At 45.4% G+C, this 12,254-nt stretch overlaps 1 protein-coding gene across 1 annotated transcript; it reads left to right on the plus strand.

The window, feature by feature from the left end:
- Positions 1-4,084: 4,084 nt before the first annotated feature.
- LOC110495099 (dual specificity protein phosphatase 5) lies at positions 4,085-10,263 on the plus strand. The gene is made up of 4 exons (XM_036949248.2): positions 4,085-4,712; positions 5,534-5,697; positions 6,838-7,057; positions 9,391-10,263. The coding sequence occupies exons 1-4, from the start codon at positions 4,349-4,351 to the stop codon at positions 9,843-9,845; spliced, it is 1,203 nt and encodes a 400-aa protein (XP_036805143.1). The 5' UTR covers positions 4,085-4,348; the 3' UTR covers positions 9,846-10,263.
- The last annotated feature ends 1,991 nt before the right edge of the window (positions 10,264-12,254 follow it).

Genomic DNA, 12,254 nt, shown 5'->3' on the forward strand with positions numbered 1-12,254 from the left:
GCACAGTCTGCAGACAACATCCTAAACATATTAGCTACAACACTGCACTGAGGCATGAATGAAACCAAGGCAATCCTGTGTGTGTGTGTGTGTGTGTGTGTGTGTGTGTGTGTGTGTGTGTGTGTGTGTGTGTGTGTGTGTGTGTGTGTGTGTGTGTGTGTGTGTGTGTGTGTGTGTGTGTGTGTGTGTGTCTGTGTGTGTGTGTGTGTGTGTGTGTGTGTGTGCGTGTGTGCGTGCGTGCGTATGTGCGTGTGTGTGTGTCAAAGACTAGAGAAACGGATGGTGTGAGTGCTTCCCACTCCTCAGTAAGTGATATCACTGCCCCAGATTAAGCAAATACTGCCTTACTGCCTGCTGTCTGTTCTGCTACTAATACTGCCTTACTGCCTGCTGTCTGGTCTGCTACTAATACTGCCTTACTGCCTGCTGTCTGGTCTGCTACTAATACTGCCTTACTGCCTGCTGTCTGGTCTGCTACTAATACTGCCTTACTGCCTGCTGTCTGGTCTGCTACTAATACTGCCTTACTGCCTGCTGTCTGGTCTGCTACTAATACTGCCTTACTGCCTGCTGTCTGGTCTGCTACTAATACTGCCTTACTGCCTGCTGTCTGGTCTGCTACTAATACTGCCTTACTGCCTGCTGTCTGGTCTGCTACTAATACTGCCTTACTGCCTGCTGTCTGGTCTGCTACTAATACTGCCTTACTGCCTGCTGTCTGGTCTGCTACTAATACTGCCTTACTGCCTGCTGTCTGGTCTGCTACTAATACTGCCTTACTGCCTGCTGTCTGTTCTGCTACTAATACTGCCTTACTGCCTGCTGTCTGTTCTGCTACTAATACTGCCTTACTGCCTGCTGTCTGGTCTGCTACTAATACTGCCTTACTGCCTGCTGTCTGTTCTGCTACTAATACTGCCTTACTGCCTGCTGTCTGTTCTGCTACTAATACTGCCTTACTGCCTGCTGTCTGGTCTGCTACTAATACTGCCTTACTGCCTGCTGTCTGGTCTGCTACTAATACTGCCGTACTGCCTGCTGTCTGGTCTGCTACTAATACTGCCTTACTGCCTGCTGTCTGGTCTGCTACTAATACTGCCTTACTGTCTGCTGTCTGTTCTGCTACTAATACTGCCTTACTGCCTGCTGTCTGTTCTGCTACTAATACTGCCTGCTGTCTGGTCTGCTACTAATACTGCCTTACTGTCTGCTGTCTGTTCTGCTACTAATACTGCCTTACTGCCTGCTGTCTGTTCTGCTACTAATACTGCCTTACTGCCTGCTGTCTGTTCTGCTACTAATACTGCCTTACTGCCTGCTGTTTGTTCTGCTACTAATACTGCCTTACTGCCTGCTGTCTGGTCTGCTACTAATACTGCCTTACTGTCTGCTGTCTGGTCTGCTACTAATACTCCCTTACTGCCTGCTGTCTGTTCTGCTACTAATACTGCCTTACTGCCTGCTGTCTGGTCTGCTACTAATACTGCCTGCTGTCTGTTCTGCTACTAATACTGCCTGCTGTCTGGTCTGCTACTAATACTGCCTGCTGTCTGTTCTGCTACTAATACTGCCTTACTGTCTGCTGTCTGGTCTGCTACTAATACTGCCTTACTGCCTGCTGTCTGTTCTGCTACTAATACTGCCTTACTGTCTGCTGTCTGTTCTGCTACTAATACTGCCTTACTGCCTGCTGTCTGTTCTGCTACTAATACTGCCTTACTGCCTGCTGTCTGGTCTGCTACTAATACTGCCTGCTGTCTGTTCTGCTACTAATACTGCCTTACTGTCTGTTGTCTGTTCTGCTACTAATACTGCCTTACTGCCTGCTGTCTGGTCTGCTACTAATACTGCCTTACTGCCTGCTGTCTGGTCTGCTACTAATACTGCCTGCTGTCTGGTCTGCTACTAATACTGCCTTACTGCCTGCTGTCTGGTCTGCTACTAATACTGCCTGCTGTCTGTTCTGCTACTAATACTGCCTTACTGTCTGCTGTCTGTTCTGCTACTAATACTGCCTTACTGCCTGCTGTCTGGTCTGCTACTAATACTGCCTTACTGCCTGCTGTCTGTTCTGCTACTAATACTGCCTGCTGTCTGTTCTGCTACTAATACTGCCTTACTGCCTGCTGTCTGTTCTGCTACTAATACTGCCTTACTGCCTGCTGTCTGGTCTGCTACTAATACTGCCTGCTGTCTGGTCTGCTACTAATACTGTCTGCTGTCTGTTCTGCTACTAATACTGCCTTACTGCCTGCTGTCTGGTCTGCTACTAATACTGCCTTACTGCCTGCTGTCTGTTCTGCTACTAATACTGCCTGCTGTCTGTTCTGCTACTAATACTGCCTTACTGTCTGCTGTCTGTTCTGCTACTAATACTGCCTTACTGTCTGCTGTCTGTTCTGCTACTAATACTGCCTTACTGCCTGCTGTCTGTTCTGCTACTAATACTGCCTTACTGCCTGCTGTCTGTTCTGCTACTAATACTGCCTTACTGCCTGCTGTCTGTTCTGCTACTAATACTGCCTGCTGTCTGTTCTGCTACTAATACTGCCTTACTGTCTGCTGTCTGTTCTGCTACTAATACTGCCTTACTGTCTGCTGTCTGTTCTGCTTCTAATACTGCCTTACTGCCTGCTGTCTGTTCTGCTACTAATACTGCCTTACTGCCTGCTGTCTGGTCTGCTACTAATACTGCCTTACTGCCTGCTGTCTGGTCTGCTACTAATACTGCCTTACTGCCTGCTGTCAGTTCTGCTACTAATACTGCCTTACTGCCTGCTGTCTGGTCTGCTACTAATACTGCCTTACTGCCTGCTGTCTGGTCTGCTACTAATACTGCCTTACTGCCTGCTGTCTGGTCTGCTACTAATACTGCCTGCTGTCTGGTCTGCTACTAATACTGCCTTACTGCCTGCTGTCTGGTCTGCTACTAATACTGCCTTACTGCCTGCTGTCTGTTGTGCTACTAATACTGCCTTACTGCCTGCTGTCTGTTCTGCTACTAATACTGCCTTACTGTCTGCTGTCTGGTCTGCTACTAATACTGCCTTACTGCCTGCTGTCTGTTCTGCTACTAATACTGCCTGCTGTCTGGTCTGCTACTAATACTGCCTTACTGCCTGCTGTCTGTTCTGCTACTAATCCACTGGCATCCACCTTCTTTCCTTCCTGTCATCCTGGCACCATGGATCCCTGTTTCACTTACGTCAAGCTCACGTTTTGGACTAGCTAAGGAGCAGAGAAAATTGAAGTATTTTTCTCTCTCATTCTTTCTTCATCTGTTTGTTTTTGTTTATTCTCTCTCTCTCTCTCTCTCTCTCGCTCTCTCTCTCGCTCTCTCTCTCGCTCTCTCTCTCTCACACACACACACTGTCTCTGTGTGTGTCTGACAGAGCGAAAAATAGGCAGGCTACAAAGGAAGAGAGAGTAAAAGAGAGAGAGACTCACTGTCTTGCTTATCTTGTAGCATTATTCACATCTATCCATTCCCATTCTAAGACACATACACAATGGCATAGTCTATCTAACTGTTTTCTATAGCCTAACATACAGTATTGCATGAGTCCAGTAGCATGACATTTAAGCCCCATTAGCCCATAATGAGATTACAACCAGCAGATATTGCCTAAAACAGCCGGCTAAACATGGAATAACAGACTGAAGTTTACCTTGCTTTAGTCAATAGGCTACATAGTCCAATAGAGTCCTCTCTCTTTCTCTGACTATTCTGTCAATCATTGATTTAGTTTTCTGATTCATAGACCTATAGGCTATCAGTGGGCTGGTGGTGGTGAGGTCAGGTGTATAGAGTATATAAATCGAATCTAAATTATATTTCTATTGTATAGAGTCAATAGTCTACCTTTACTCTATTGGGGCAGGGGGCATTTCAGATATTGTTAGTTCATGATAACACGGATAATATTCTAATGTCTACTCAAATATTGGAGGCATTCATAGTATTTCCTTGAAGAATGCTGTTGTTGTGGTTCCTAGAATTGGCCGTATAAACATGAGAACGAAACGTTTGGATAGCTATGAGTAATAGTTAAGTCAAACTGAGAGCATAAATTCACTTCACCCCAGACAGAGCGGGGTTAGAACGGTTAGAACGTAGTCAATACTCCGGTGTGGGCAGGCTCTCTTTTGATCATACTTGTCGGTGTCCATATATGGTTCGTGATGTCACGAGCCGGAGGTTCCGTCGATATAAAACCGATCCGACGGTATCCCCTTGGAGGAAATCTAAGTAACTACCAGGTTCACTAGGGCGCGTTCAATTTACTCGTCTCTGGCGGCCCGTATACAGTAATTGCTTATAAAATAAGACACACTTTTAGAGGCAAACATGAAAGTCTCAAGCATAGATTGCCGTCGCCTCAAAAAGATTATCAGGAAGGAATGTGGAACCTCTCTCATTGTGGATTGTCGACCTTATTTTTCGTTCTCGAACTCTAATATCAAAGGCTCTGTCAATGCCAACCTGAACTCGGTTGTTGTCCGGAGATCCAGAGGAGGGCCGGTACCTCTTCAGTTTGTGATCCCGGATGAGAAAGCCCTGTTACGGCTGCGAGAGGGGAGCATATCGGCAGTGGTGGTTCTTGATGACCGAGCTCCTCACTGGCAGAAACTGAAAAAGGACAGTATCGCACAGATAGTGATTAATACGCTCAATAATCTGGCGAGTGGGACAAACATCTGTTTCCTAAAAGGTGAGAATTGTTACAAAATTCTGAAATCATTGGACTATAAAACTCTAAATCCATTATAAGTTTGTCTGGGTAACTTTTTCACTAAGTGTCCTGGGCTAATTCACTGTCTGAAGCCACTTGAACACAATGTTTATTATAACCGATTGGCTACGCTAATAAATTATGCTATTATAAAAGCTATATTTTGGAGATAATAACATGAAATGGTTGACATTCAATATGCCTTATAACATTTATAACATCCACCCGATTTGTTTAGAAAACTATGTGTGACCCATATCCCCATATCTTCAAATCAACACATTTATTTTAAAGGCCTTGGTATTGTTTTCCATGGACTGACCTATCACGCAAAGTCATTGTTTTATTTGACCGTGTTCTAGCAACCCTCCCATTTGAGCAATACACTTCTCAGGTCGAGCTCTCGAGGGAGATAAATGTGTGCGTCAAACTAGTCCAGATGAGTCAGTACGCGAAAGGCTTGTGAGAACTCGAGAACATCATGACTGGTTGTTCTGAGAATGTTCTGTGTGTGAATGTTCACAAGGAAAGCATACATTTTCTATCATTCGTTTCGAACATTTATACCTCTTCCTTTCGACTATGTGTCAGAACCATTCATTTAAAGTTTGTCAGATTGTCACCTTGTACTCATAGACCTAAATTGATTATTTTAATTGAAACGCAGATTAATTACGACGTTAGAATAAGGTTATAATCCATTATAAACACATCGTTTTCACGGCCTACATCGTTTTTGTAGGCTATTGAATTTCATTAAAGTTTTAAATGAATTTTGTTTTGTTCTGTGTATTTACCAGGGGGGTTTGAGAACTTCCAAGGCCAGTACCCTGAACTTTGCACTGAGGTCGTGAAGCCCGTCGGCGTCGACCAGAACAACGGAACCGAAACCGGGAAATGCAGGCCGAGTATCACCCTATTCTGTGAGAAACTGGGCTCCAACCTCAAACCAGATTACGATCAGGTATGGAAACGAAAACAGCTTCCTTTTTTAGCCTGCTGCCTATTCTTTCAGGGTTAGGTGGCTAGCCACTTACTTCCCCTAGGTTGGGCTGGGGTTTAGGGTTGAGGCTGTGGCTGCAGGGTTTTTAACTGAGTGGAATATCCCTGTTAGATAAGAATGACTGTTCTGTACTGGTTTAGTCATACTGTCTTCTTGGCAATTCAAAATAGATTTATACAGCCGAATGTACTGTATGTTCAGAGTTATTTGTGGACTTGATAGAGCACATTTAGTTTCATTCAAGGAAAGACATAAAAAAAATAAAAAAAGAAGCCTACTCATAGGATTATAAAAGGTACATATTGTCTAGCTGACCTTACATGTACAGCTGTACATTCATAATGATAATATTTTGTCTATGGTGCCAGATATATTACTGACCATTCTCAAAACAGTGGCCTTCAACATTCTCTCTGTCACACGCTTGATATTAGCTTTGACCTTCACTGCATCCCAGTTATCAAGAGAAGATGGCCACTAGTCAGAGACCCCTAGCTGACATCAGAAGTCCTTTTATAACCCTTTCATCCCTGACCTTTTCCCGACCTCTTACACCATCATGATAGGCTAACACAATCTGTTTACGGTACAGAAAATGTACTATTGCGTCTTGCACCGTGCATACCTCTCAGTATCTCCATTGATGTATGTAATAAAGGTGTAGGATCTTAATTTGATCACTCTGTTGCAGAATAACTTTGTAGTGTGTTTGAGGTTTTAAAAAGGTTTCTGAAGTTTGCCATTTCCACTTTGAAATTTCAAGCTTGATTTTCCCTTATGCAAAATGTATCAACCCCTACAAAAAAAATCTATTTAAAATAATCCACATTTCCTGTTGCTGTACAGGATTATTTTCCTGCTGTAGAAAACTGGCTCAAATTAAGATCCTACATCTGTATTTGATCTCTACCCCCTCCCCTCCCCATTGTTGTGTCTTTAGGAAAACCCTGTGTTTCATGTACTGAATCTCTGCCACACTCTGTCTCCACCGCTCACGGATTTAATATCACTTTGTTGAATCTCCCTTCTCTCTTGGCTCACACACTGCGATTCTTATGTCTAATATCTCCCCCCCCTTTATTATCTACCCTCTCTCTTCAGGGCAAGCCGGTGGAGATCCTTCCTTTCCTGTACCTGGGCAGTGCCTACCATGCCTCCAGGCAGGACTATCTGAGTGACCTTGGAGTCACAGCCCTGCTGAACGTCTCCAGGAGGGACACCAGGCCCTCCAAGGGCCACTATGACTACAAGTGGATCCCAGTGGAGGACAACGTCACAGCAGATATCAGCTCACATTTCCAAGAGGCCTTCCAGTTCATTGGTGAGTGAAACGGTCTGGACACTTTGTTCTCTCTTTTTTTTCCTGCTCTCTTCTCCTTTTTTCAGATGTATTCTCTGCTCTTTTCTTTTCTCCTTTCTTCTTCTCTCATGGAAAAGATAGGATTCCAAGTCCATTAACAGAAGGGATGGAGCAACTCAATTAAAAAAGTTAATGGCTCCCCCCCCCTCCCCCCCACTGCCAATCTGAAAGTAGGACAGGCAACAACCTCTCACTAATCTGTTAGCCTCATCTGCCTTCCTTCCATTTCTCGCTCTCTCTCTCCTTTCACAAATCGCCAGGTTGGCTTCATTCAGAGAACAGATTCTGTGTTCTCCCTCCCTCCCCTACCACTCCCTCCCTACCCCTCCCTTCACCTCTCTCTCATCCTCCCCCATTTTAAGTTTAAAAGAGATTCTCTGCAATGCCGTCATTGCCTCCCGGCTCACAGTTAATCTCGGCTAGTGGCTTATTGCGGGTTATTACCGGGTGTGGTCAGTTCACTCAGTCAGTTTGTCAGTGTGACAAATGTTGTTAGCTAGCCCTTCTCACTAATGGTGGGTGGAGGGTTTTTGAAGGAGGGAGGCTGTGTCCACAGACACAAAGGTACACAAAGGTTGTTTAGTTATTGTTTACCTGGGTCAGGGCAAACCGTAGCGAAATGTTTCGCAACAGAAAATGAAAACAAGCATTTATTGGTCAACTTCAGGTAGTCACGCCCTCCCTGTTTCAGTTTTTCTTCTGTTTGGTACCAAAGTAACTCAACTATGGTGCATGTGTTCAGAGACAGAGCCTTGAGGGAACAGAGAGTGAATGTGTGATAGAAAGAGGCTTGAAGTGTTGGATAATAGCGCTCACAAAGATGTTGAGCAGCCTGCACTTCTATTTATAAACGTAATATCCAGGCACAGCCGAGGACAAGCTTGAATCTCATTCTCACCCACCATGGAGGGTGGCCTGACCTGTATCAATGGTGGAGGTGTTGCTGCTGTTCTTTGTTTTAAGCCCCCACATTTAAGCGTCTTTGCCTAAAGCCTGTAAGCATTACGTAAGACAAAGAGGTGTCCTTCTCAGCCCAGGGCTGAATCTTAACAAGAGGATGTCTCCTTGAAAAAAACATCTTCAATTAAATAAAATCCAACTGGATTTATCACATGCGCCAAATACAATTGGTGTATACTGTACGGTGAAATGCTTGCTTACGAACCTTTCCCAACGACGCAGAGTTTGAAAAAGAATTATACAAAATTAAATAGTTAAACACAAGAGGAATACAAATAAAATACACAAGAATGGAGCTATATACAGGGAGTGTTCAGATATTCACTCATTGCATCCAAATCTAAAACAATGGGCTTGTTTCTCTTTATGAAGAAGACACATCCCTATTCCCAATTCCCCGACCCTCTGGATGAATTCAATGTGGTGGAGGTGGAATATTCTTCTGTCAACCAACCATTTAGCTGGAAATAGAGGATAACAACAGCAGTCAAGAAGATCTTTAGGCACCCTATTCCCTATATAGTGCACTACATTTAACCAGAGCCATATGGGTCCCAGTCAAAAGTAGTGCAATATGTAGGGAATAGGGTACCATTAGCCAGAGGATGGGTCATTAAAACACCCACAGGCTCTCTAGCTGCCTCTCAGAAAGCCTCCCAGCACTCCAGATGGGAGCAGCTTAATGATTAATTCATTTGGTTTTCACAGGATCGGAGCTGTCAGAAACCATCGCTGGCTGTTCCCCCCTGTGGCTCATACATGTGTGTGTGTGTGTGTGTGTGTGTGTGTGTGTGTGTGTCAGATAGTGTGGAGGAAGTGCATGTAATACTGAAGTGGAATAAGTTCCCTCCTCTCCCAGCCGTGGTGAACTTAGTATAGTACTGCTCAGCTCCCCCACAGGCACGTAGGAGAGAGAGAGACATGGTCTCGTGTGCAGCTGTGCAGGGTGAGTCAGTCAGCCCTGCCACAGTGTGTGTTTCTAGTGGGAGAGTGGTGACTGAGTGGCAGCAGGGCTCTTATAGGTTCTGTGTGGGCGAGAAGAGAGGAAGAGCGAAGGGGTGGGGAGGCAGGTGATGATTAGACACTGAAGAACGGGATTCAATCTCTGCGTTCGCAAACTAAAATAGCTTTGACAGCACTCGTTTCCTGTGAGAATTTAGCCAGAGTGGTTCTATTCTAGGATGCAGTTATCCTATTCAATTTTTCTATATTTGAGTTACACAGTGTAAGTGGCTACGTGGCCATACTCCATTTCTGACCAAATGTAGCAATGTATTATAGTTCATGCTTATCATGTCATTAACGTAAATGTTACCGTTTTGTCTCCTCTCCAGATGGTGTGAAGCAGACAGGGGGTAGAGTCTTGGTGCACTGTGAGGCGGGCATCTCCCGCTCCCCGACCATCTGTCTGGCCTATATCATGAGTACCAAGCGGCTACAGCTCGAAGAGGCCTTCGACATCATCAAACAGCGCCGCTCCCTCATCTCGCCCAACTTCAGCTTCATGGGCCAGCTGCTGCAGTTCGAGTCCGAGGTCCTGTCTTCGACACCTATTACCGCGGCAACGACCCCGGAAACCGCCACCGAACCCGCCACGCCCTGTTGCATCGGTAAAGAGACGGTCTCCTTCTTTGGGAGTTCGAAAGAGTGCACATTCAACAACAATAACTTTGACTTTGAACCTTCCACAGTTTTCGCCCCCCTCCCTACCTCCTTCCTCACCCCCATGCCTCTTCAGACTCCTCCACTCCGCCATTTTAAATTGAGCCCTATAACTGCACTGCCTTAAGATGTGACTGTTTAGTAGGTCTCAGATTACTTGAAAAATAACAATAACAAAAGACAAATAAGATGCTCTGTTTGTCTGGTGCTGGCACAAGCCAGTAACGAAGTGGAATGACTGGCTATCCAGAAACAAAGACTGAGAGAAGATATTGCGTTGATCGTCTATATGGAATTTTTCATTCAAGTTGAGAAAAGTCCCTGAAATTCAGACTACAGTCTTTGTTTGAACTTTGAACTTTGAGCGTGAAACCATAAAGACTACTGCAATACATGCCTTAGGTTGATAATGTGATGTTTTGCCTATTCACATGCCGCATCAAGGCATTTTAACCTAATTTATTTGATACATCTTGTCCGTCTGATTGTCTGTGTTTTTTCTAAATACAAATGTGGATGCCAATAAATGTTTCCACCAAAAAGTACCTTTGTGTTCATGTTCTCTTTTTCTCAAATATGAACCTCATAAGAATACAATTGTGATATAAATATGAGGCCCTATAAAGCCATGTTTTATATATATATATATATATATATGACAGGGAAACATTGGAGGAGGCTGGTGAGAGGAGTTATAGAAGGACAGGCTCATTGTAAAGGATATGGAAACCAGGTTTGACTCTGTTCCATTCCAGCCATTACAATGAGCCTGTCAAATCAAATCAAAGTTTATTTGTCATGTGCGCCGAATACAACAGTCCGGGTAGCCATTTGATTAGCTGTTCAGGGGTCTTATGGCTTGGGGGTAAAAGCTGTCGAGAAGCCTTTTGGTACTGGACTTGGTGCTCGGATACCGTTTGCCATGCGGTAGCAGAGAGAACAGTCTATGACTGGGGTGGCTGGAGTCTTTGACAATTTTTAGGGCCTTCCTCTGACACTGCCTGGTATAGTCCTGGATGGCAGGCAACTTAGCCCCAGTGATGTACTGGGCCTTTTCCTGTAGTCCACAATCATCTCCTTTGTCTTGATTACGTTGAGGGATAGGTTGTTATTCTGGCACCACCCGACCAGAACTCTGACCTCCTCCCTATAGGCTGTCTCGTCGTTGTCAGTGATCAGGCCTACCACTGTTGTGTCATCTGCAAACTTAATGATGGTGTTGGAGTCATGCCTGGCCATGCAGTTGTGGGTGAACAGGGAGTACAGGAGGGGACTGAGCACACACCCCTGAGGGGCTCCAGTGTTGAGGATCAGCATGGTAGATGTGTTGTTATCTACCCTTATCACCTGGGGCGGCCCGTCAGGAAGTCCAGGATCCAGTTGCAGAGGGAGGTGTTTAGTCCTCCTATAGCTCCTCCCACAAGCCTCCACAGGGCAACATGTGCTACTACTTACAACTATTAAGCCTTTCTTAGTCCCAGGTGGGACATATAGGCCACAACAATCTTCTGCCACCGGAATCTGTCTTTGGCCACAACAACATGCACAACACAACATACAACATCAAATATTGCCAATCAATAAACTGTCCCTAGGAGGGGTGCGTCACTTGAGTGGGTTGAGTCACTGACGTGATCTTCCTGTCCGGGTTGGCACCCCCCTTGGGTTGTGCCGTGACGGAGATCTTTGTGGGCTATACCCGCCCTTGTCTCAGGATGGTAAGTTGGTGGTTGAAGATATCCCTCTAGTGGTGTGAGGGCTGTATTTTGGCAAAGTGGGTGGGGTTATATCCTGCCTAATTGGACCTGTCCGTGGGTATTGTCGGACAGGGCCACAGTGTCTCCTGACCCCTCCTGTCTCAGCCTCCAGTATTTATGCTAAAGTTGTTTGTGTCGGGGGGCTAGGGTCAGTCTGTTATATCTGGACCATTTCTCCTGTCTTATCCAGTGTCATGTGTGAATTTAAGTATGCTCTCTCTAATTCTCTCTCCCTTTCTCTCTCTCGGAGGACCTGAGCCCTAGGACCATGCCTCAGGACTACCTGGCCTGATGACTCCTTGCTGTCCCCAGTCCACCTGGCCCTGCTGCTGCTTGAGTTTCAACTGTTCTGCCTGCAGCTATGGAACCCTGACCTGTTCACCGGACGTGCTACCTGTCCCAGGCCTGCTGTTTTTAATTCTCTAGAGACAGCAGGAGCGGTAGAGATACTCTGAAGGATTGGCTATGAAAAGCCAACTGACATTTACTCCTGAGGTGCTGACCTGTTGCACCCTCGACAACCACTGTGATTACTATTATTTGACCCTGCTGGTCATCTATGAACATTTGAACATCTTGGCCATGTTCTGTTATAATCTCCACCCGGCACAGCCAGAAGAGGACTGGCCACCCCTCATAGCCTGGTTCCCCTCTAGGTTTCCTCCTAGGTTCTGGCCTTTCTAGGGAGCTTTCCTAGCCACCATGCTTCTACACCTGCATTGCTTGCTGTTTGGGGTTTTAGGCTGGGTTTCTGTACAACACTTTGTGACATCAGCTGA

This window comes from Oncorhynchus mykiss, chromosome 17 (genome assembly GCF_057628025.1).
Source record: "Oncorhynchus mykiss isolate SJ-2025 chromosome 17, ASM5762802v1, whole genome shotgun sequence".
Lineage (NCBI taxonomy): Eukaryota > Metazoa > Chordata > Actinopteri > Salmoniformes > Salmonidae > Oncorhynchus > Oncorhynchus mykiss.